Source organism: Helianthus annuus, chromosome 14 (assembly GCF_002127325.2).
Source record: "Helianthus annuus cultivar XRQ/B chromosome 14, HanXRQr2.0-SUNRISE, whole genome shotgun sequence".
In the NCBI taxonomy this organism is placed as follows: Eukaryota; Viridiplantae; Streptophyta; class Magnoliopsida; order Asterales; family Asteraceae; genus Helianthus; species Helianthus annuus.
Genome location: NC_035446.2, coordinates 90,369,325 through 90,395,495, shown reverse-complemented (window position 1 = coordinate 90,395,495; position 26,171 = coordinate 90,369,325). Strand labels below are relative to the sequence as shown.

The 26,171-nt window shown below is 36.2% G+C and overlaps 2 protein-coding genes and 2 long non-coding RNA genes across 4 annotated transcripts; 1 reads left to right on the top strand and 3 right to left on the bottom strand.

Annotated features, from left to right (window-relative positions):
* Nucleotides 1-523: 523 nt before the first annotated feature.
* Nucleotides 524-2,205, bottom strand: LOC118486266. Its single transcript, XR_004878146.1, has 3 exons — nt 2,162-2,205; nt 1,814-1,902; nt 524-697 (listed from the first exon to the last, which is right to left on the bottom strand). It is a non-coding gene; the product is annotated as an uncharacterized LOC118486266 (long non-coding RNA).
* Nucleotides 2,206-6,297: 4,092 nt separating this feature from the next.
* LOC118486265 lies at nt 6,298-7,979 on the bottom strand. The gene is made up of 3 exons (XR_004878145.1): nt 7,936-7,979; nt 7,588-7,676; nt 6,298-6,471 (listed from the first exon to the last, which is right to left on the bottom strand). It is a non-coding gene; the product is annotated as an uncharacterized LOC118486265 (long non-coding RNA).
* A 4,294-nt stretch (nt 7,980-12,273) lies between these two features.
* Nucleotides 12,274-15,787, top strand: LOC110908550 (probable aldo-keto reductase 4). Its single transcript, XM_022153497.2, has 4 exons — nt 12,274-12,847; nt 13,051-13,223; nt 13,327-13,429; nt 15,272-15,787. Exons 1-4 carry the CDS (start codon nt 12,434-12,436, stop codon nt 15,605-15,607), a joined length of 1,026 nt encoding a protein of 341 aa, XP_022009189.1. The 5' UTR covers nt 12,274-12,433; the 3' UTR covers nt 15,608-15,787.
* A 7,258-nt stretch (nt 15,788-23,045) lies between these two features.
* On the bottom strand, nt 23,046-25,508 carry LOC110906826. Its single transcript, XM_035983009.1, has 2 exons — nt 24,513-25,508; nt 23,046-24,308 (listed from the first exon to the last, which is right to left on the bottom strand). Exons 1-2 carry the CDS (start codon nt 25,506-25,508, stop codon nt 23,046-23,048), a joined length of 2,259 nt encoding a protein of 752 aa, XP_035838902.1.
* Between the last annotated feature and the right edge of the window lie 663 nt (nt 25,509-26,171).

The window sequence follows — 26,171 nt, the reverse complement described above, 5'->3', positions numbered from 1 at the left end:
AGCCTTGTTCGCGATCGTTATGCGATTTAGGTCCTTGGTGAGCATGTTCTACTTGTCGTACTTTGGACCGTTCCCCCGTCAAGTCCGCAATTTGTTAGACTCCCGCTATCTTTAGATGCGAGTGTCCTTCAACTGAAACATTTACAAGAGTTAATTATATCAACTTCAATAATCACCCGTATTATAATACAAGGCTTTTTCTATACGCGTCAACGCGTGTATTTTCGTCAACTATATCAATCATTTTAATTAGGGTAACGTGTATTACACGATAACCCTATGTGTTGTTTACAACACTTTAACACACTAAACCATTAACATACATGTACTTACCGGATTTGCGATCAAGCCTCGAACCGAACACCAATCTTTGTCAAGAGCATAAGGTTTAAGTCCAAGCACGGTTTTCCCCACCATACTTGAATCTCTTAAACCAAGGCTTTGATACCAACTTGTAACACCCGTTCTCAAAAATCAAGTTTTAACGTAAAATATACGAAAAACAACCGTGTAATTTAGATTACATATACGTCGGAAATACGGGTTTATTAAAAACTTTTACAAATCATAAGTCATTTGACATAACGTGATCAGATTCGTCGTTTAAAATTAATGACGATGCAAAGTGCGGAAGCGTGTATCTTTATCGTGTTCGGTTCCTCGTTAAGCTTGATCGTCTTCCGGCATCCAAAAGTACCTACATTTCATGAACATGAAATGCTTTAGTCATTTGGGGTTTAAAAACATGTCTAAACGAGTCCACGAAGCGAAACTAATTAAAATATATTTTATTACAGGGTCCACCGTAAATTACGGTGGGTACCGTAATTTACGGTAGCCCCTGGATGTCAAAACTTCCACCGTAACTCAGGGGTTACCTACCGCATCTATATCAGCTCCACCGTAACTTACGGTGGCACCGTAAGTTACGGTGGCTCCTGCATCCAACCTTTCCATTTTGCCGTTTTTGACACGAAATCTTTCGTATCTTTCAAACCGCTTGTCCGTTTAACCTACCGTTTCTTCCTACGTGTTTGTAATTTAATTCTCCACCTTATGGAGTTTAAAATCCAACATCCGGTTTAGTAAAATTTCAGACTTTTAAGTCTTCGGCTTATTCCCTTTTTACCAAATTTTGACCCGTTCGATTTTTCTCAAACAAACAAGTTTGTCTGACCCTTATTTCCCATAACCTATCAAGTTCAATAATGTTTAACATAATAGATTTCAAATTACAGGTTTATATACCTTCTTAAACCCATTTTCACCCATATGCTCATTTTGACCCGTTAAGGGTATTTGAGCATATTTTAAGCGCCAATTGCTTTCACTTGTTTCTAAATACATATGTCCACATTTCTTATTAAATGATCTCCCACGACAACTATATTTGTGGTGGATTTAATGTGGTGATCTATTTAATCCGAGTTTTACCCCTCGGATTATTATTTTACGGCAAAGACTCATATAGAGTCTTTCGACCAAAAATTTACATCTTTCGTTTTTTTATACTTGTTCTAAGTATTGACTTGATTATAAAATTCGTTTTCAAGCGACTTCTAAAGGTTGCTTGCTTAATTTCACTGGCAAGGGTGTTTTGGACATTTTTAACTCTTCTTTTACGACGAAGGGCTTGCTTAAGCCATGCACGCCCAAAATCTCATTTTTTTAACCAAATCTTGTTTTCAAAACACTTTGTCTATAATTTAAATCCTTCGGTTTACCTTTTAAGGTAACCGAATGTCCCTTTTTACTTTGCCTAACTCTCATAGATCTTCACGTTTTAAATGAGTAATTAACCTATCACACATACCTGGCTCGGATCAACATATTGACCCATTTAATGCTTTGCTTAATAAACGCTAACTAATAGCGATGCAAATTTCCATTTGATATGTATTCCTGTAATCATACACTCGACAAATTCATTAGTCGATATTGTCAAAGGGTGATATTTTCACCTTTTGACCCGTTTAGTCTAAATGACCGTTTATCGATTTACTTCTATTTAACCAATATTATGGTTCCTCTCATCTTTGATTATCCTGTTCCGTACGACTACATGACGGAACATCATTACTCAATTGTTTAGTTATCACATTGATAATTTATATGATAAGAGAATATTCCACAATTTAAGACTAGTGTAAGCTATACTTACCTCGCATCCAAGCAACGTTTTCTTTTCGTACTTGCTCCGTTTGACCCGCTTCCTCCCAAGCCTCCATCTAGCTTGACAAGAGTCAAACTATCATTATAATTCGCAAGATGGTTAGATTAGTCATCAATATTATGACTAGTTCATCTTACGGACTTTATGTCGAAACTTCTATTCGACTTCACCATAGGTTAGTTCGACTTTCTAAAGTCAACTACCTTTGGTCATATAATATGCACGATTATGGCAAATCAACATTATGATTGAATCCCATTTTATCCCATATCTCATGTAGTTAGTCAAGCTTGCCAATTACACGTTTCACTTGAATTTCAATACTTTACTTCTCATTTAGGCATTTTAACAAACACCTAATGGGCATAATTCTACATGTTTACTAACTAGTTCATAACTAGCCATTTTCACCAAGATTTACATCAAGAATCAAATCTCTATGTCTAGTGTTTATAAACATCATCTAGGTCTCTCATCCTATCTTCAAATTTCACAATTTAACATTCAGATTCATGGGTTCATCATTTTATCATGAAAACCCGCTTAGCACCTATAAGGGAAATCATTAAATCTCTAATCTTATGGCACTAATTCTACACGTTTGCTTCTATGACTTGTTCCTAGGCTTGTATTCATGTCGCTATCACCCATACATTCCACATGCACTCAAGAATTTCGATTGTGGGTGTTCATCATAAATTCAACATATCACCGGATTACAAAAATCGACATACCTTGTGACCTCCTAGCTTAGGGGATCAAGGATTTAGTTAAAGCCCCAATTTCTTTGCTTGATTCACCTTTGATTTTGCTGGATTTGTGAGCTTTAGGGTTTTGAGGTAGAAAGCTTCTTGGCTCCTGTGTTTATGTCGACCAGAACACACACTCAAGGTGTGTGTTTTGGTGTTTAACTCTTGTTTTAATAAAACAAGTTTCCCCACTTGGCGATATTAGTCCCTCATGATTTATTTTGATCAAATGAGGCTATAACTCACCATTAGTCACTTAATCACATGCCACTAACTAGGTTAATTATTCCTAGTTACTTTAACGGGTTCGGGAAGTTATAACCCGTTATGTTTTAAGTCCCGCTAATTTGGGCTTTTTATATACTTTGTTTTCTCAAAGTATTTATTTCCCCTTTTTGATTAATATTAGGTTTATTTATTTAAGTCCTAATATTTACCGGGTTAAATTTTACCACTAGCGGTACTTTACCTGTCTTTTAGTATTAACGGGGTTTGATTACCAAACCCGTTTTCGAGGTGTTACAAGTCTACCCCCCTTAAAGAGGTTTCGTCCTCGAAACCTTTTTCTTACAGAATTTATTGAATTTAAACTCAATGTATTTGATCCGAGAAATCTTTTCAAACATTACTTATATTTTTAACCAATTGTTAGTATTATCAGAAAAATATGGTAACATCTTTTCGGTTACTAGTTGTCTACTTATCTCATACGACATAGTGCATCTTGAAATAACGTAATCTCGTTATTTCTACTAGTTTAGTTAACTTAGGGATACTCATCCTTTTCAGATACTATCGGATTCTTTATGAATCCATTATTTTGACCTGTTTAAAGGCCTTTAGTGAAATCTTTCACTTTTAGCGACAATTTCTTTTGTTTTCAAGTTTATTCATTCGGTTCGGTTATACATAATCCTCCGCTTACAAGCAAACCGAATTTCTTGATTTAAATTACTGACCTTAACCGGTCTCAATAACTAGACTTATTAGTTTAGTTACTTTATACCGCTCGCTTGGTTATAATGTGGTTCTTTTTCACATTACATTTCTTGACCGTGATCGTGTCACATCCTGTTAAATTTTATATCAACCTTTCATTTTCGAAAATATCACTTTTCGAATACATCGTCTTGCACCTATCGGTGCCAAGACTTATATCCTTCACGCTTATTATTTAAATCCCTATCAGCATTCATATTTATAAAAACGTTATTTCTTACTAAAACCGAAGTTTTAGTTTAGCATCTTCTTTTTGACTTTTTGTCAATCATCCATACCAGGATATTGACAGTCCACAATTTATTCTTTTACAATGTTTGTTTTACGCGGGGATTCTCAACTGATTCACTCGCTTTGTCTAATTAACCGTAGGTTTTATTACTTAGCCTCATGGGCTATTTCATTAGGCTTTCATCTCTTTAAGGCGAGGTCCATACAATCTATTTCTTTCTAGTCAGGACCCGTGGGTCATTTTAGTCCCGTAGACCTTTACACTATTTATAACCCGAAGGTGATGATGATCTTGCAATTCATTCATTTTATTTTGGACATCATTTGTTTTTCACATTGGAAATCCGTTTACCTTGACTGTAGTCTGTATCTACAATCGTTTTCTTTCAAGATAATTCTTCCGACTCTATGACTTCTCACGTCATTTATGCGTCGGTTTATCTTATGCTCACCATTATCCAGTTTTCATTCATTCGTATTTGAATATGTCCCATTACCAGGCTCATTATTCTTTTGCTTTTAACGCTACCATTATCCCACTTGTGTTTACTCATGCCGTCCGGCATGATATTATATTCGACCCGTTCAACTTTAAAATAGTTGAACGTAATTTATTCACAATTCTATTTACATTATCTTGTCATCTTTTAGTTATGACCCAAAACCCAAGTCTTTTAACTTTTCATCCGAGTTATCGTTTCTCGGTCTACGCATGTGTTTAATTCTTACCCATCAACCGGGTGTTTTACCGGAGTCGTTATTATTGTAACCCTCCAGGTATGTATTAAGATCTCGCTTCATTTTTATATTCTGACTTTGTCCTCGAGTTTGGCGTTTTACAAAAACGACCCATTTAGAGACATATTCGCATTTTCCAGGTTTGAGTGTAAGTACACCCCCTCCCAGTGCATATCTTGATCATTCTACATGTTTATATTCTTCGGGTTCGAGTGTAAGTACACCCCTTCCCAATATATGTCTACATCATTTTACATGTTTCCATGTCTACATGTTTATATTCTTCGGGTTCGAGTGTAAGTACACCCCCTCCCAATACGTGTCTACATCATTTTACATGTTTCCATGTCTACATGTTTATATTCTTCGGGTTCGAGTGTAAGTACACCCCCTCCCAATACGTGTCTACATCATTTTACATGTTTCCATGTGTACATGTTTATATTCTTCGGGTTCGAGTGTAGGTACACCCCTCCCGATACTTGTCTAAATCATTTTACAATATTTTGCTTATCTGATTCATTTGGGTACTTTTTAATTTGTCCCACTCACCCCGTTCTTACTACATCGGGTGTAAGCATGTCCATTATGAAAAGTTCATGGTATCATGTGTTCACTACCTACTTGGCCAGAGTAGGCGATCAACACATGACATACATGACCTTTTTATAACTTTCACATCACGCCCCATGTAAGTACCACCTCTATTCATTTCTCTTGGAAACAATATCCCGGATAGGTATTCTATTCAGGTTTTTCCAAGTTTTCAATTTACATATGCAACTATCAGTTTCTACGTATTTGTTGCATATTTCTATTCGTGCAATTAAAATAAAAAAATGTGCACCTGGTAATGCTTGCCCTGACAGGCTTCTCTTGCCATTAGCCTTGTTCGCGATCGTTACGCGATTTAGGTCCTTGGTGAGCATGTTCTACTTGTCGTACTTTGGACCGTTCCCCCGTCAAGTCCGCAATTTGTTAGACTCCCGCTATCTTTAGATGCGAGTGTCCTTCAACTGAAACATTTACAAGAGTTAATTATATCAACTTCAATAATCACCCGTATTATAATACAAGGCTTTTTCTATACGCGTCAACGCGTGTATTTTCGTCAACTATATCAATCATTTTAATTAGGGTAACGTGTATTACACGATAACCCTATGTGTTGTTTACAACACTTTAACACACTAAACCATTAACATACATGTACTTACCGGATTTGCGATCAAGCCTCGAACCGAACACCAATCTTTGTCAAGAGCATAAGGTTTAAGTCCAAGCACGGTTTTCCCCACCATACTTGAATCTCTTAAACCAAGGCTTTGATACCAACTTGTAACACCCGTTCTCAAAAATCAAGTTTTAACGTAAAATATACGAAAAACAACCGTGTAATTTAGATTACATATACGTCGGAAATACGGGTTTATTAAAAACTTTTACAAATCATAAGTCATTTGACATAACGTGATCAGATTCGTCGTTTAAAATTAATGACGATGCAAAGTGCGGAAGCGTGTATCTTTATCGTGTTCGGTTCCTCGTTAAGCTTGATCGTCTTCCGGCATCCAAAAGTACCTACATTTCATGAACATGAAATGCTTTAGTCATTTGGGGTTTAAAAACATGTCTAAACGAGTCCACGAAGCGAAACTAATTAAAATATATTTTATTACAGGGTCCACCGTAAATTACGGTGGGTACCGTAATTTACGGTAGCCCCTGGATGTCAAAACTTCCACCGTAACTCAGGGGTTACCTACCGCATCTATATCAGCTCCACCGTAACTTACGGTGGCACCGTAAGTTACGGTGGCTCCTGCATCCAACCTTTCCATTTTGCCGTTTTTGACACGAAATCTTTTGTATCTTTCAAACCGCTTGTCCGTTTAACCTACCGTTTCTTCCTACGTGTTTGTAATTTAATTCTCCACCTTATGGAGTTTAAAATCCAACATCCGGTTTAGTAAAATTTCAGACTTTTAAGTCTTCGGCTTATTCCCTTTTTACCAAATTTTGACCCGTTCGATTTTTCTCAAACAAACAAGTTTGTCTGACCCTTATTTCCCATAACCTATCAAGTTCAATAATGTTTAACATAATAGATTTCAAATTACAGGTTTATATACCTTCTTAAACCCATTTTCACCCATATGCTCATTTTGACCCGTTAAGGGTATTTGAGCATATTTTAAGCGCCAATTGCTTTCACTTGTTTCTAAATACATATGTCCACATTTCTTATTAAATGATCTCCCACGACAACTATATTTGTGGTGGATTTAATGTGGTGATCTATTTAATCCGAGTTTTACCCCTCGGATTATTATTTTACGGCAAAGACTCATATAGAGTCTTTCGACCAAAAATTTACATCTTTCGTTTTTTTATACTTGTTCTAAGTATTGACTTGATTATAAAATTCGTTTTCAAGCGACTTCTAAAGGTTGCTTGCTTAATTTCACTGGCAAGGGTGTTTTGGACATTTTTAACTCTTCTTTTACGACGAAGGGCTTGCTTAAGCCATGCACGCCCAAAATCTCATTTTTTTAACCAAATCTTGTTTTCAAAACACTTTGTCTATAATTTAAATCCTTCGGTTTACCTTTTAAGGTAACCGAATGTCCCTTTTTACTTTGCCTAACTCTCATAGATCTTCACGTTTTAAATGAGTAATTAACCTATCACACATACCTGGCTCGGATCAACATATTGACCCATTTAATGCTTTGCTTAATAAACGCTAACTAATAGCGATGCAAATTTCCATTTGATATGTATTCCTGTAATCATACACTCGACAAATTCATTAGTCGATATTGTCAAAGGGTGATATTTTCACCTTTTGACCCGTTTAGTCTAAATGACCGTTTATCGATTTACTTCTATTTAACCAATATTATGGTTCCTCTCATCTTTGATTATCCTGTTCCGTACGACTACATGACGGAACATCATTACTCAATTGTTTAGTTATCACATTGATAATTTATATGATAAGAGAATATTCCACAATTTAAGACTTGTGTAAGCTATACTTACCTCGCATCCAAGCAACGTTTTCTTTTCGTACTTGCTCCGTTTGACCCGCTTCCTCCCAAGCCTCCATCTAGCTTGACAAGAGTCAAACTATCATTATAATTCGCAAGATGGTTAGATTAGTCATCAATATTATGACTAGTTCATCTTACGGACTTTATGTCGAAACTTCTATTCGACTTCACCATAGGTTAGTTCGACTTTCTAAAGTCAACTACCTTTGGTCATATAATATGCACGATTAAGGCAAATCAACATTATGATTGAATCCCATTTTATCCCATATCTCATGTAGTTAGTCAAGCTTGCCAATTACACGTTTCACTTGAATTTCAATACTTTACTTCTCATTTAGGCATTTTAACAAACACCTAATGGGCATAATTCTACATGTTTACTAACTAGTTCATAACTAGCCATTTTCACCAAGATTTACATCAAGAATCAAATCTCTATGTCTAGTGTTTATAAACATCATCTAGGTCTCTCATCCTATCTTCAAATTTCACAATTTAACATTCAGATTCATGGGTTCATCATTTTATCATGAAAACCCACTTAGCACCTATAAGGGAAATCATTAAATCTCTAATCTTATGGCACTAATTCTACACGTTTGCTTCTAGGACTTGTTCCTAGGCTTGTATTCATGTCGCTATCACCCATATATTCCACATGCACTCAAGAATTTCGATTGTGGGTGTTCATCATAAATTCAAGATATCACCGGATTACAAAAATCGACATACCTTGTGACCTCCTAGCTTAGGGGATCAAGGATTTAGTTAAAGCCCCAATTTCTTTGCTTGATTCACCTTTGATTTTGCTGGATTTGTGAGCTTTAGGGTTTTGAGGTAGAAAGCTTCTTGGCTCCTGTGTTTATGTCGACTAGAACACACACTCAAGGTGTGTGTTTTGGTGTTTAACTCTTGTTTTAATAAAACAAGTTTCCCCACTTGGCGATATTAGTCCCTCATGTTTTATTTTGATCAAATGAGGCTATAACTCACCATTAGTCACTTAATCACATGCCACTAACTAGGTTAATTATTCCTAGTTACTTTAACAGGTTCGGGAAGTTATAACCCGTTATGTTTTAAGTCCCGCTAATTTGGGCTTTTTATATACTTTGTTTTCTCAAAGTATTTATTTCCCCTTTTTGATTAATATTAGGTTTATTTATTTAAGTCCTAATATTTACCGGGTTAAATTTTACCACTAGCGGTACTTTACCCGTCTTTTAGTATTAACGGGGTTTGATTACCAAACCCGTTTTCGGGGTGTTACAATAAGTGTGTTTTAGCATTAGAAGATCTAGGGGGGAGATTGTTGGGTTATATAAGATCCGATAAAAGCCAAAACCCAAAGGATCCATCATCCTTGCTTGAATAAGTTAAAATGCAATCTTCAATTTGAACAGTCTCTCTCCCCTTGAAAGTTTCACAAAACAACTGCCCTTGTAGTTCCTTTCGAACCCTAGAAAATCTTCTCTTACAATCCAAAAATCTTAGAGAATTACTTGAACAGTTTGAAAGAAAAACATGGTTATGCCAATTGGATTATAGACCTTGATGAAGAAGAGAAGAAACTAATTGTGACATGTATGCCAGACACAACACATGTGTTCAGAACTAATAAAGATCAAAGGTTGGCATATATACAATAGCTTTGGTTGATTATCCAAAGGATGATGTTTAATAATCCCACACCTCTAAAAAAAAGGAGTGTCTGCTGGTCTTCAGAGATACAAAGAGTAACAGTTTCTAATCTTCCCTAACCTAGAGACTTAGAGAGAAAAAGCTACTTACAGATTAAAAGGTGTGAACATATAGAACTTTTCTCTGTAAAGTCAAAGATGGTTGACTAAGATGAAGATAAAGGAATTATCCTTGTTCACAGCTGCAACAAATCCCTTCAAAGGACTCTTCAACAACTAAATAATAGAATAAAGGATAGGCCCAAATAAGTCTGTTTTGGCATTAGAAGATCAAGGGGGGAGATTGTTGGGTTATATAAGATCTGCTGATGATAAAAGCCAAAACTCGAAGAAGCCATCATCCTTGCTTGAATAAGTTAAAATACAATCTTCAAGTCGAATAGTTTCTCTCCCCTTGAAAGCTTCACCAAATAGCTGCCCAAACTCCCATTTCATTGAACTATTGCCTTCAAGAATAAAGAGAGCAAGTGTTGATCATAAAAGAGCTGGTCTACAGTTAAGTCAACCAAAGTCAAAGGCTGAAACCCCAAAAACCAGGCAACTAGTCAAAGGAAGAAGTTATGGATTTCATTAAGAGCTAGGTCACAACCAACTATTGTGTTATGAGAAATCCACTAGTTCACTATATTTCTCTGAAGAATCCAGCAGTTCAATGAAATAGTGTAACAATCCAGCAGTTTCACAACTGCTGGCAGTTACAACAATTAATGGCGCTATTGAAGGTCGCTTTCATGATGATGTCACCAGTAGTTTACACCTCCTATAAATAGTTTTGAATATCTTTGTAATCGGTTAACACTAAGAGCCGAAGAACATAAAAACTTGGTGAGAGTGTGATCTCCTAGTGAGGGGAAGTACTGTGTACTTATTGATTGTATTACATATATTGAATCAATAGTGAATCATTTGCAATCATTCCATGTTCATCTATAATTGTTTGATGTGTTTAGATATTATTGTTTGATTGAATTCCCCAATTTAATTAATTATTTTACCAAGAAAAATATCCACAACACACACTTAGATCCAACAACAATAGACTAGATTCGAATATACACTCAATGTGTGGGGTTTTTTTGGGATCATGGGTGGCTAAAAAACGTGGGTGAGGTTAGTGTCACCAAAAAACTAGGGTGGGAGGGATGGGGCTTGAAAAACGTGGTTAAGCTCGATATCGCTAGAAAGAAAAAAAATGTGAGGTAATTAATGGTAATGATAGGTAAAAAAATTTGGAGAGAGATAAGAGTGTATTTAGAGAGACATAGCAGATAGTTGAGGGAAAAAGAGGGGGATCGGTTTTATATTTTTTTTTAACCAACAAAAATGGCAACACGTTTAGCATAAAAGTCTAACAGATTTCGCAGAAAATACGAAAACGGTTAAAGAATTGGAATGTAACCGAAAGATATTATTAAATTTAGGATTTCGAACCAAATTAGTTAAAATAACCAAGCCTAAGGGACGAAAAACAAACTTAATTCTCTACGGTATTTACCAAGGATTAAAAAACAAAATTATTGTCCCTCACTATCTATTGTTCCATTAACGGTGTTGTATATGGTTGTACCTTGCGCATTGTTGGGCATACATTTTGTACTCGTTCTTATTCATATAGTACAAACATTAAACCCCTTATTATCTTCACCGTATATATTTCATACGTTACTGTCTCTATCTTCAGAGTTGGTTATCTATAAGAGATTCTCTAGTCAACCCTACCATGTGCATTTCGTGTTTGAACGTTTACATAGTTGATGCTCCGGTATAACCCTTGAATCATACCTCGGTAGCAGTCTTGTCGTCGAACGTCGTTAGTTACGCTTTCCATTCCAACAATAAAACCAAAAGGTAAAAAGGAGACACAACGAGTTATATATCTTCTTAAGTTTTTAAAATAATTTATTTTACAAAAAATCTAATTTTTTAAAATAATTTATTTTAGAAAAAAACTAATAAAAATAAGATTACTTCAAAAAGGCATTCAAGATTCACATGTGTAAGCAGCCAGAATTGACTAAGAAATTCATTATTTCTTGGAATTTTGGAAAGGAGAAACTTCAAACACATTCTAATTCTAGAACACCATACATTATCAAATGTGGCAATTCTCAATCGCCAGGACATTAATTCTATGTAGTGTTCTTTTATTGGTTCCATTTGCATAAATAATTGTTAACGTAGTAATCTACCTTGCATTTAAAATAAAAAAATAACAACTGATCTCATAATGAGGATTAAGTTAATTTCGACATTACTAGAAGATATTTTTACCACTTTAGATTCTAGAGGCATCACAACATGTGATTGTGGAACTCATGAAGACTAGAACGAATCTATTTTGTGACTTAAAACCAAATTAATTTGATGTTTTTACCCTACAAATGTACTGTATTATTCTAATTAAAAGAAATAGATTATAGTTATCAAGAAAGTAAACAGATGTTACAAATAATTAAATTAGTTTTCAAATCATTGCTGATAATAACACTTGTAGGAGAAGATTGTATGTGTCTTTTATCTATTTAAAAAAGATTGAATGTTTTAAGTCAACACAACTCCTTCAAAAAAGAGACACAACACGCGTCTACAAAGATTGCTTATTCGCACACTTGGGCCTTTTGCGAGCCGCCATACGTAGGGTCTGACGTCCTCATATCCATATGGAATTAGTTCTACTTGGTACCCACTCCGATTGCAATAAATAGGATTGAATCATACCTTCATTTCATCATTCAATCAGTACGTACAAGAAGATATTAAATTTAAAACAAATCTGTAACAAAAATGGCAAGCAGAGTACCAAGAAGGCATTTGGGTTCACAGGGTTTAGAGGTCTCAGCTCTGGGTTTAGGCTGCATGGGCATGTCCGATCTCTACGGAGCTCCCAAACCTGAACCCGACATGATCAAGCTCATCCACCACGCCATTAACGCTGGTGTTACCCTCCTTGACACCTCCGATGTCTACGGCCCCAAAACCAACGAAATCCTTCTCGGCAAGGCTTTGAAAGGGGGGATGAGGGACAAAGTGGAGCTGGCTACCAAATTCGGGATCAAACTCGACGGTTCGTGGCAGGTCCAAGGCGATCCCGCCTATGTCAGGGCTGCTTGCGAAGCTAGCCTCAAGCGACTTGGCGTGGATTGCATCGATCTCTATTATCAGCACAGGATTGACACCAGTGTGCCAATCGAAATCACGGTTAGTTTTACATGATCCTTGCTTTTGTTAGATAGATGTATATTGTATATATCAATGTTTTTGTCCGTGTTATTTTTACTTTAAAATTTAATAAACAGTATTGTATTGTATTGTTTTAGTCAATGTATTTCATTTAGAGGTGGAATATATGCGTTTGGCTTACAATTTGGGCTGGATTTTGATGTTAATTTGTTTTTTAATAGATGGGTGAACTAAAGAAGTTGGTCGAAGAAGGTAAAATTAAATATGTTGGATTATCAGAAGCATCAGCATCGACGATTAGAAGAGCACACGCTGTGCATCCAATTACTGCCGTACAAATGGAATGGTCCTTGCAGTCAAGAGATGTTGAAGAAGAAATTATTCCCACTTGCAGGTCTAATATCGTCTTTCCTCTTCTTTTCTTCCTTTTCTAGGACGTTATAAATCATGAACTATCCAAACTTCCAAAGTTCTTAGTCTTTATCATACTCTTTCAGAGAACTTGGGATAGGGATTGTTGCGTATAGTCCTCTAGGACGTGGTTTTTTCTCACATGGTCCAAAGATGTTAGAGAAGTTGGAAGAAAGTGACGCCCGTAAGGTATGTTGTCTACACTTTTATTTTATTATTTTCCAATATTGTTCGGTTCCTTCCATCTATCTATTGCAATAAGAAGACGTTAAACATCATAGATGAACTTGATTACTTTTTAAAAAATGATATCTAAACGGTTTAAAAAAAATTATAAGTGCTTCTATGAGTTTTTGAACTTGCTTTGGTTTCTAGGGGTCTGGTATCAAACTAGCAAACTCAATTGAAATTTGTGGGTCCTAGACTCCTTTTTTAGTTTTATCAAGTTAGCATATTTAAGAAGTTTGTTTTCTACGAGAATATCTAGTGTCAGATTTTTTAAGAAGCTAAGGACAAAAAACTTCAAAACAGTGGCGGAAATTTTTTCCTGGGGGTGCAGAATATTTTCAAAGATTTTAGGCCCCAAGCTGTATAAAAATATCGGTTCATAGCGGGTCGGGTCGGATCATTTAAAACAAAAGAACGTCAAACTAAAATTTATAAATCATCAAAAACACGTCAAACGTCATTACAAATTACAAACGTATTTAAAATTGTGCCCTAAATATCATCTAAAGATACTAAACACGCCATAAGTTCATTACATTCTTACTCATTGTTCCTAACACATATAATTTGCTCAATAAGTTCATAAAACAACACTAAACACTTAAACAAAATAAACAATCATGTTCAACCATAGCATGAATGCCCAAATATTAAATGTTGATTACTTGTAACTAATCATTTAAACAAACAAAGCTATAAATAAAACAACAAACTCATTTAACTACAAGTCTAGAACAACAAAAAAATCAAAAAAAATATAAAAAGATTAAACCCTTACACATCTATATTTTCTCCTAATCATCACATAAAACAAAATAAATAAATAAACTATACTAGTTCTATATTGGAATTCTGACGTAATATGGGTCGGTCCAACCGGAATTTTGGTTTTTCCGGTAAAAAAAGCCATCAGGTCGTGAGCAGTGGCGTCAAGTTGCTGGGAGTTTTTTTGGGGGCGGGATTTGGAAATGGAATGGGTGGATGGGTTTGGGTTATTTTATTTAGTTCAAATTTCTTTAGGTTGGGTTTGTGCTTGTGTTAATAAAAATTGATTGCAAATTGGGCTTTAATTGGATTAAATAATTAAGTGAATAAGTGGTTAATAATTATTTTTTTTTCTAAGTGGGGCGGTTGAAAATTTTCAAGGGGTGCGGGTGAAAAATTTCAAGGGGTGCGGTCGGGATTTCCGGCGAAAAATAACACAAAAAAATATTTTTTCATGGGGTGCGCCCGCCCACCCTTGGCTTAGGGTGGGTACGCCCCTGCTTCAAAAGAAAGCCTTATGTAAACATTCATTAACTATCTGCTAGTTTTCAATTCCCTTTAGTTGAAAGACGCGTAAGGGTAAGGTTAAGGTTGCATAGGGGTGAGAACATTTTTATGAATATCTAATGATCTTTTAACAAATGATTTAGAAGACTATCTTATTAAAATCACATTTTAGAAAACGTTTTATAACACTTTTTTCCCTAGAAAATCTTCATAAAAAATTCCAATTAGACCACTCGTAGTGGGGTTTTTTGTCGTTTTCCCCCAAAAAACGCCCAGTCACGTCCCCTGACCACCCCGGGCGTTTTTTTCAAAACATAGGCCTTGTGCGTTTTGTTTAAAACGCCAAAATTGGCACCACTTTCAAAATAATACCACTGCTTTCAACGGTAACAAACAATATTTTTAATTAAATGGTGTAATTATATATCTTCATAAAAAATTTCCCTTTAAATGGTAAGCTATATGTTTTTTTGTTTTAATGCATTGCTTGTTAGAATTAACTTTAAAGTTGAATCTATTACTCTTTTGCAGTACTTGCCAAGGTTACAACCTGAAAATCTTGAACACAACAAGATTATGTACGAGAGAATTAATGACCTAGCGACAAAGAAAGGGTGCACAACTTCTCAGCTAGCGTTAGCCTGGGTTCTTCACCAAGAAAATGATGTTGTACCCATTCCAGGTACCACCAAGATAGAAAATTTTGAGCACAACATTGGAGCTTTATCTGTTAAATTAACACCAGAAGATATGGCTGAACTTGAATCTATTGCATCACCTGATTCAATCAAGGGGGATCGATATGGTGCTGGTTTAAAAACATATAAGGACTCAGAGACTCTTCCATTATCTGCATGGAAAGCTTAATCAAACCATACGAGTGTTTTGTTTATTCGTGTGCTCCTATATCCATAATATCATATTTGTTTTCTTTTAAGAGATGTTTTTTAGTTTTTAAACCTTCGTTGCACTTAATAAGCGTTTACTTTACTATTGCATGTAATTTTGAGAAGAATAAATAAAGGCAGTTTTCTTGTTTGAAGTGCATGCTTGAGCGGGTTTTTTTGATGTCTGGTCTTGCGTGGCTGGTACATTTTTGAAGGTCGCTTAGATACTCACCCTAAATGATATTTGCGAAAGGAAAATTTAAAAGACAAATTTGGCGAACGTTATCTTCCAATCAAAGAATTAACACTAACACCTGTAGTTTTCCTAGAAAATTAACGACTAATTTTGTGACCTTTAAAAAACAATCATATTAGCAACAATTTTAGGGGCAGTGTATTTTATTTAGTTTGCCACTACTTTCGGTCACAAACACTACAAGAGAACCAGGCTAGCATTGTCACACCCCAACCGATTGCGGAAACATCGGAGTGAGATGAACGAGATTGTTTAAAACATCATAATATACTAAAATGTGACAATAATTGAATAATCAAAATTTCATTTCATTGTCAAGCTACGTGGCTAAGGAAGATTCTCATCGAGTTGGGTCAGTTGCAAAAAGAGGCCACACCTAGTTTCTGCAACAATACGTCAGCTGTATTCCTTACAAAGAATCAAGCATACCATGGCAGAAGTAAGCACATAGACATCAAGTATCACTTTATTCTGAACTTGGTTGATGCTAGGCAAATTGAGCTAAACCAGTTGGTGTTCATCAGTTCTATTACTTACGAGGGAAGATAGGATTAACTACTCTTTGAATTACATGAGGGTTTTAAGATTAATTCACAAAGTAGTCATTGGTGTTGCTGTGTCTTTAGAGTTGCTGAGTCTATCTCATAGTTTTCTTTGAATTGCTCTTGTTTACGTTGTAACTCTAGCGCTATTTAAAGCAATCTTCTGACGATCAATAAACAACGATTCCTGGTTATTTGACATCACAAGTAAGAGGTGGTGGTAGTGGGTCAAGGAGGTGGTGCGAGTTAAAGATGAATGTTGGGAGATGAAGAAAGTAGAGAGTATTTATAAGGAGGGTAGGGGTGGTCATCAATCACCACACACTCATCACTCACAACATCCAATCAATTTCCGCCATGTTATAGAGCTTTATTCCATCACTAGTGATGACTTTTAGTGGAAATGTCCATCGCTCACCACACACTATCAAAATCATTAAAAAAACAAAAGAAAACTGAATTCAAAACAAGGGTGAGGATCAAATAGAAAGTTTATTTTGGCTAGAAAGGATAGGAAACAATAGGATTAGGACATGTGACAAATTTTAAAATAAAGAGAATGGGTATTTTAGTCAATCTTATCGTTTCTTCTTCCTTCTTCTCCCCAATAACTTCAAAACCCACCATTTTCAAAACCCACCATATTCAACCATTTCTTCACTTTCTATCTCAATAATCACTACATTATAGTGCGATTTTCGTCACTAATCAATGATTCAAACACCCGATCAACGTGTTCTTCAGTTTTTTGAAGAAAACCCAGTTTAATTTCATATAAAATCTCGTTTTTTTCGGTGATTTTGATGATAATCACTCGATCCGTTCGATTCAATCGCTGATAAGTGTTTCAATTATTCAATTTTTGTCAATCGTTGAAGAAATCGGCTTCGATCCATGTAAGAAATTCTTTAATTTCATTTTTACGATCTGGGTTTTTGATTTAGTCATTGCGTTTTACGATCTTGGCAGGGTCCGGGGGCAGCGCCCCTGGTAGCAGGGTACAAGGGGCGGCAGCCCCTGGCGGGGTCCAAGGGGCAGAGCCCCTGGCTGGGGTCGACAACCTTTTGATCTCTTACTTCCTGGTTCAGAAAATTCACAGACAAAACTATTGTCCTGGTTCAATGCGTTTTAGAGAGAGAACACTTTCTTTGGTGTTTTTAGGCCATTGCGTTTTTGAACTAAGACATTTTTATGTGTTTTCTGGCCATTGCGTTTTAGAAAAACACATTTTTGAAGTGTTTTTAGTCATTGCGTTTTAGGTAAAACACATTTTTAGTTGTTTTCAGTCCATTGCGTTTTAGAGAGAACACTTTCTTTTGTTTTTTTAGGCCATTGCGTTTTAGTAAGTAGACATTTTTAAGTGTTTTCTGGCCATTGCGTTTTATAAATAAGACATTTCTTTGTTTTTTTGGTGCATTGCGTTTTAGGTAAAACATATTTTTATGTGTTTTCAGTCCATTGCGTTTTAGAAAATAGACATTTTAAGTGTTTTCTGGCCATTGCGTTTTAGAAATAAGACATTTCTTTGTGTTTTTGGTGCATTGCGTTTTAGGTAAAACACATTTTTATATGTTTTCAGTCCATTGCGTTTTAGAAAATACACTTTCTTTTGTGTTTTTTGGCTATTGCGTTTTAGAAATAAGACATTTATTTGTGTTTTGTAGCCATTGCGTTTTACAAATAAGATATTGCTTTGTGTTTTTGGTGCATTTACGTTTTAGAAAAATGTCATTTTTTAGGTTTTTTTTTTTCATTGCGTTTTACGCAACTGGGTTTTAGAAAAATTTTTTCAAAAATATAGCAATAGTATACTCGTTTTAAAGATAAAAAAACGCTCATTTTTTGGTGTAATTTTTATAAAAAAATAATATCGTATGAAAGAGTTATTAACGTTTAAAAAATGAGGGGAATTGGAGGAGAGAGAAACTATTGCCTTGGATTGACTAGAATGCCCCTAAACAAATTCACGCGCCTCTTTTCTTCCATTCAATTTCCCTCATTCCCTTGATTAAATAAATGGATGGTCAAGATTACTTTCTAGCCTTTTTAGACAAATAAACTTCTTATTATATCCTAACCCTTCAAAACAAATTGTTCACGCGTGATATGGTTCACGCGTTATAAATTTCCGCCGTGATGGAGTATGGTGGCGGTGGTGTGCGTGATACTTTTACGAGTGATGGCACATCCATCACTGACCACCCCGGATGGCCTAAGGATTCAATGTTATATATAACTATTGGCATCTTGTTACCATTTATATTAACTTCTTGAAACGGATTACCTACAGATCACCCATCATAAAATTAGTCAACAGATTACCATCGATCAGAAATATTTAACAACTGAAAATGCCTGGCCGAAAATCTTATCCGAAATCAATCTTTTTACTATTTATCACGAATTGCTGAGGCGTCAATGGACTCGGTGATTTTTTTTATCTGCAATTCACCAAACCAATCCGTCAGTAATTAATATACCTTTTACTTCTTTTAATAATTTAATAATGAGAAAATTACCATTTTAGCCAAGGAAATAGTCAACTTACCATTTCAGCCAAGTCATGAGTCTTTGGAAGGACCATCTCTAATCCCAATGCGGCTGATGCCTCTTTTTGTTGCTTTTTTCTGTCAGCCAATCACCTATCGACACGTGTAACAGTAATGATTACTTCCAGAGTGACTCATCCAGACTCATCCAAAGCCTCTAATAAGAGGCAAGCCATCCGGCTTGCGTCTGGCTCAAGATAGCACATAATTTTATGCGTCCGTACTAGACCCGTCGGATGAGTTTGTAACGCAACAAAAAAGTCAGGTTCCGAGACGCATCACTTGAGTCGGCCGACGCAAGGCAGGCGTTTGGGTCAGAGCAATCACATCAGTCACATCAGTCGCTGTCAAAAATTTTGTGGAAGATCTTGAGTGATTTGCGACGCTTGCCATGCGTCGCAAACGCATCAACTTAACTACTTGCGACGCTTGCTGTCACAAATATAAGATCTTGAAGTTGCGACGCTTACTATCCGTCGCTAACGAATGCAAGTTAATTTTTTTTTAAATATGCATACTTACCGGTTTATTAAATACCGGTTTATCTTAAAGTTTTACTACTGACTGAATTTTACTTTACTTTGAACGGTCACCTTGATAATAAACGTTGATAATAAACGTTTTTTGTAACGTTGTAAGGGTTACAAAAATACAAACGTTCGGCGAAATAAAACAAAACAACATTAAAAAGTACTTAGATTTATAGTTAAACAAACGTTCGGCGAAACAAATTTCACATTAAACAATATTTGGACGCGGTAAGCAACGCCAAAAATACAATTTATCTGCCATAAACCTTCTATATGTCATAAATATTTCCTTCATATCACTATTGAGACTGATCGGTTTATCCATGAGCAGATGTTCCATTATCATACATAGATAAACTGCTTCGTTACCAAACAGGGAGCTGCGAGACACGACGTAGTCGTCATTCATCTCAAATGACATTATTTTTTCCTGTTTTCCAGATTTTTTCCAGTATTGCATGTCAACCAATACTGCTCCTAGATATACCGCAATTTTTGTAAGCTTGGGAATGACAACTTGTCGGTATTTCTCGCCTTCGCAAATGTCTGCACAGGGATACATTAACAGTTGTTGGGTCGCCAGGTCGAGTCGTAGCATTAGCCATTCCTTATTTTCTAGCGGTATAGGAAAAAAAACGTAATCAACGTCAAAAAAGGATGGGTACGGCTTGAACTTACCATTGCAATAAGTTGCCACGTTTTTTGGAACGGAGTCCAATAAACACTCATAAAACTTTGGTGGTAGAATTGTCCAACGAAGATTTAACATAGGCTCTTTCAAAAGGAAACGGTTGGTTATCCGATGATGTAAGAATGATAATGTTTTGTTTCTTATGTTATTTATGTTTAAAAAAAAACTTAGTATTTAATCATCATAAAAAACAGCATTTATACGCTTGGATGATTACGATGTATGAGACGAGGAAACCAACCGACCGGTGGAGCATTCTACCGCCTTACTTTCAAATGACCTTATTTCAATGTGAGTCGAACCGGAAGGCGAGGTGTTATTTCGATGGCTCAATGGAGCCTGTGCCTCCAATCGCCGATGTCGACGAGGTAAGTGTTATGTTGTTATTGTAATCATCCAAGCGTATTAATGCTATATGTTTTATGTCTTATTTCTATAGGTTTATGTACCGTTGAATATTCCAAGATTGCATTGGTTTTTAGGGGTATTCAACCTTCGAGATGAAACCTTTACAATATATGACAGGTAATTGGACATGTTTTTGAATAAGCAGGCTTTATAATTCTCTTATTTGTACTTGTGCAATAGTTCAACAGGCTTTATAATTCTATAAAAAAATCGTAACTTGTGCAGTCTTTCGGAGTGTGCAAGTATGGCCATGAGAAGAACAGAAGTTGTCTGTAAAATGAATGTTGCCTTCGACGTATGGCTACGCATCAACGGCTACTACGCGGACAAGCCATTGAAGATGTCTCTCCCGTTCAAAATGATCTACCCAGACAAAGTGCCCCAACAATCAGGCGGTCTCGGAGATTGCGGGATTTGGGTTTGCATTTTCCAAGAAAGGTTAATCAAGAAACAACCAATATTTCAAGACGAAGACACGGCTGTGGTTGCGAAGCAAATGAGGCAAAGGCTAACGGTGTTATTCTACGAAAGTCTCTTACCAGAAAATTTTGATATCGTGTCCACTAGCAACAAAATGCAAAACGACTCGGATCATGAGGGTTAATGTTGCTGCATTGCGTTTTGGATATTAATCGGGTATACACACCCTATAAACAATTGATTTTTTGGGTTATGGAATGTGTCTCGCTATGTTTGTGAATGAAACAGGTCATGTGTTTTGGTTGTGGAATATGTATGCTATTTGTGGAATCTTTGTAGTTACATACTTGAAGTATTTGTATGCTACTTTGTTTTTTTTTTTTTTTAGAATTTTGTTTTTTTGGGCCATATGAATGAAACAGGTCATGTTTTATGGTGGTGGAATATGTAACCTTGTTTTAATGAAACAGGTCATGTATTTAGTTTGTGGGCCGGTTCCTGTTAAAGCTAGAAAGGGCCTACCAATTTGGATGTTTACATGGGCCTACCAATGCCGGTTCCTGTTAAACGTAAATGTATCAAACATACACGGGCCTACCAATTTGTAAATAAGCCCACTTTTACACGGGCCTACCAATCATATGTTTGACTGTAAATATAAAATTGGAATTTGGATCAACCGATTGTCATCAACTATATATGTTTGCATTCCTTTTAAAATGTTTTAGTCCCCAAATCTGCTACAAGGTTCTCTCCCAAAACCGATCACACCAACCAAACAAATGTCTCAAAAATCAGCTTCCTCCTCCTCCAACAAATCTACTCAGTTCGTGGAACCTTCTAATTTCATATGTTCGTGTGGAGCGGCAACCTGCTACAAGCTTTCAAGGACGGAGGCTAATCCAAATCGAAAGTTCTTATGCTGTGTAAGTTACTTTTGTAATGGCTCTTATGCCGGATTTTATATGTTCTTATGCCGGATTTTATGGGTATTTCATAATGGCTCTTTTTTTTTTAACAGAAGCAAGGATGTGGTTTTATTTTATGGGTATTTCATAATGGCTCTTCATCTGCACCTTCGTCCTCGTGCAACGGTTGTGACAAGGTAATACCGGTACTTTTAAGAAGCATGGAAAGCAAGGATGATTTCGCGATTAAGAAAGCTAAGGAAGCAATGTTTTTAAAGATGTGTTTATTGTTTAGTTGGTTGATGATTGTGGTAGTTTATATGTATTTTTAAATAAAATTTTATAATGAATTTTAATCTTCATGATTGTGGTTTTTATAATGATTGTGGTAGTTTAAATTTTACTTTGAAGAAGCTATCTCTAGTTTATATTAATCTTCATGATGTCCGATGTGTAGAAAAACCAATTTGTTGAGGAAGTGGCAGACAATGAGTTAGACATAATGCGGTATCTGGTGCAGGATTGGTTTGATGACCATGACGCGGTGATTGAAGTGTTGAAACAAGAGTATGAGGCGTCTCTTCCAGATCCAGAGTTGGACTACGACCCAGAGGTGTTGGAATCTTTTTGGAATGACCTCCTTCAACCAGAATGGTCTTGTGATGATGTGTGCCATGATTTCTACCCGGGGGAGCATTCTTCCGACTCAGAATGGTCTTGTGATGATGCTCATTGGAAGTAGATTGTTAGGCCTTTTTTTTACTACCATGCTTGGTTAATCTCTGATCGGATGGAACTAGTATCTTTTAACTGTTAGTCCTTGTAATTTAGTATCTTTAAAATTAGATTGTTATGCCTTTTTTTTTAACAGTAATAGTATTGATAAAAATATGAACATAAAAATATAAAATATGAACATAAAAATATAGTTTAACTGTTTAATTTAGTTTTAGAAACTAAATGCATCCTTTAACTGTTTAATTTGGTTTTGTTAAAAATATGAACATAAAAATATAAAACGCATGATAACAGTAATAGTGCATTTCACATAAAGACGGTTTCACATAAAACTCCCTAAAACTAATAACCTGATAGGCTATACATTTACGGGGTTTTAATCCTCTCCTAAATTGTACGTGGGGATTGTATGTTGCGATACGTAATCCCGGAAATCCTCTGGTTCGACTTCTACGCTTCGTACATGCGCCGTTGAGATGCCCCGGGAGGTACTCTGGGAATATGTGGGGTGTCTACAACTTTCCCGGTGATGGCCGTGACTTCGGTACCGGCCACAGAATATGGGAGTGGGTTCCTCCCCTCGTGATAGGATTCGCTTGTTTTCCTTTGGCCGACCGGATTGACGTTTGGTAATATTCGGTGGTTGCAGATTTAATAAACCGTCCGGTTTTTCCCACTCAGATTTATGCGGGAGAGGATTTATCTCTTCTGCATACGTTGCTTTATAAACTTCGTTACTGTAACATGACATGGAATAATGACCACAGTCGCTTTCACCTAAAAATCTTGATACAGCAATAACGTGACCACATGGCAAACCAGATAATTGCCATACCCGACAAGTGCATGTGCCGTTAGCTAAATCAACGAACCCTCTTTTTTTACCATCTTCAACTTCAAAACTGTTAACACGAACGCCGGTGACCGTCCAAGTCCTAGAGTTTTCAATTTTGTGTTGGATCTTATTTACAGCCCACTCTGTTAGCAAGTGTTCACCATGGATTCCCTGGTTGCGACGATCATAAAACCATTTTTGAACAGATTGCCGGAAAAATTCAATAAGTTGCGTCACCGGCAATTTTCGGGAATGTTTTGATAGAGCGTTCATCGACTCGGCACTATTAGAAGTCATATAATGGTATCTTTTAACCGGACAATGTGCTCTTGACCACTTCTCAAACCCAATTGTCGTAAGAGTGTTCCTTAGTCTCGGAACTGCGGCACATAACGCGTTGAAAGATTCCTCAAAATCGGATAGCCGGTAAGATTTGCAAGTCTGCCACCATAGAGACTCGTTTTCCCTTTTTTTTTTGGGTAATTTAAGGTTAACCATTAAATGACGACAACACAACCCGTGAAACGCTTGTGGAAACACGGCCCTTACGGCTAATTGTATAGAAGGTGCTCGGTCAGAAATGATTGCCAACTCTGGATGATCGCCAATACAATCTTTAAGTTTTGAAAGGAACCAAGTCCACGAATTACCGTCTTCAGATTTACCAATCCCGTAACCAACAGGCAAAATCTGATTGTTTCCGTCCATGCCCACAGCCAAAAACAATGTTCCTTTAAACTCGCCTTTCAAATGGGCCGCGTCTATGATAATGACCGGTCTTAAGGTTCTTACAAAGGCACGAATCTAACATTAACATTAACAATTTGTTAGATAGATAAAAATTAACATTTTATTAGATAGATGAAAATAAACATCAATAAATATTAACATTAACAAATTGTTAGATAGATGAAAATTAACATTTTATTAACGTTAACAATTTTGTAACATAGAATAAAATTAACATTTTAGTTCGGTTATTACTAGAAAATTTAATGCGTCACTTACCGCGGCACCTAGGGCGACAAATACCATTTCAAAACGATCCTCCGAATCAGTCAATATGTGCGTCACTGTTCCTGGATTAGCCTTCTCCAAATTGTAGCAGTAAATTGGAAGTTCAGCAAAAGAACTTGCTGAATTTCCATGCAAAAGTTGTAATGCATTGTTTTTTCCTCGCCACGCTTGCATATAAGTTATATTGACTCCTTCTTTTATTCTAAGATCTTTGACTATTTCTGGGCAACGGTAAATTCGACCAGAGTTTTGAAATTGTTCTTTTAACATGCTACCCACAACCATTGGGTTAGCCTGACGCATGTGTGGATGTGTCTGCGTCTTAGAACACGTATGTTTGTTGTTAAAAGATTTAACGTAGAAAACATCACAAGATTGCCGACTAGCGGATTTGAAACTCCACTCACAATTTTCAACAACACATGATACTTCATAACGAGTCTTTGATGACCTGTCTACTTTATACGAAAAAGATTCGGATAAGCACATCTTTCCTAGTTCGATTTTCATTTCCTGCTTGTTACGAAAGGTGTAGCCTTCATAAAATCGACATTTATCTTTATTATCAATAAATTCTAGTTTATCGTTGGCCTTAAAATCATCCTTTGAAAAAACACAATCATTTAAATCGGGGCATTTATATTCAAACGTAGGAGCACAAGAAGAAGAACCCACACCAACTTCTTGCACCACGTATAGTTTAAAAAGTTCTGTAGGATTATTTTCCCACAGTTTGAAAAAAAATAAAAGATCTGAATCATCTATAATATCTATAGGTTCAGAATAATCAGACATCTTGTAGGATAACCGTGTGATATTTCGAAAACCACAAAAGTCGCACACATTTTTAAAAAAGGTATCATACGAAATTTTGGCAAAATTAGTTTCAAACCCACGTATAAGAGAATCAGCTTGCATTACGTACTCACGCCTACCGTCAACGAATTCCCACTTGCCACCGGTGTAAACCACAAATCTAACCGCCATAATACACGAAAGTAACAGTTCAAAGTAGAGTAAAATTCACTCAGTAGTAAAACTTTAAGATGAGTAAAACTTTAAGATAAACCGGTATTTAATAAACCGGTATTTAATAAACCTGTATTTAATAAACTGATGTGATATGCGTTAGCGACACAGTAAGCGTCGCAAATACTTAATGATTGTATGACAGCGACATGATGTGAGGAGGTATGAGTCCGTCGCAAGTAGTTAAGTTGATGCGTTTGCGACGCATGGCAAGCGTCGCAAATCACTCAAGATCTTCCATAAAAATTTTTGACAGCGACTGATGTGATTGCTCTGACCCAAACGCCTGCCTTGCGTCGGCCGACTCAAGTGATGCGTCTCGGAACCTGACTTTTTTGTTGCGTTACAAACTCATCCGACGGGTCTAGTACGGACGCATAAAATTATGTGCTATCTTGAGCCAGACGCAAGCCGGATGGCTTGCCTCTTATTAGAGGCTTTGGATGAGTCTGGATGAGTCACTCTGGAAGTAATCATTACTGTTACACGTGTCGATAGGTGATTGGCTGACAGAAAAAAGCAACAAAAAGAGGCATCAGCCGCATTGGGATTAGAGATGGTCCTTCCAAAGACTCATGACTTGGCTGAAATGGTAAGTTGACTATTTTCTTGGCTAAAATG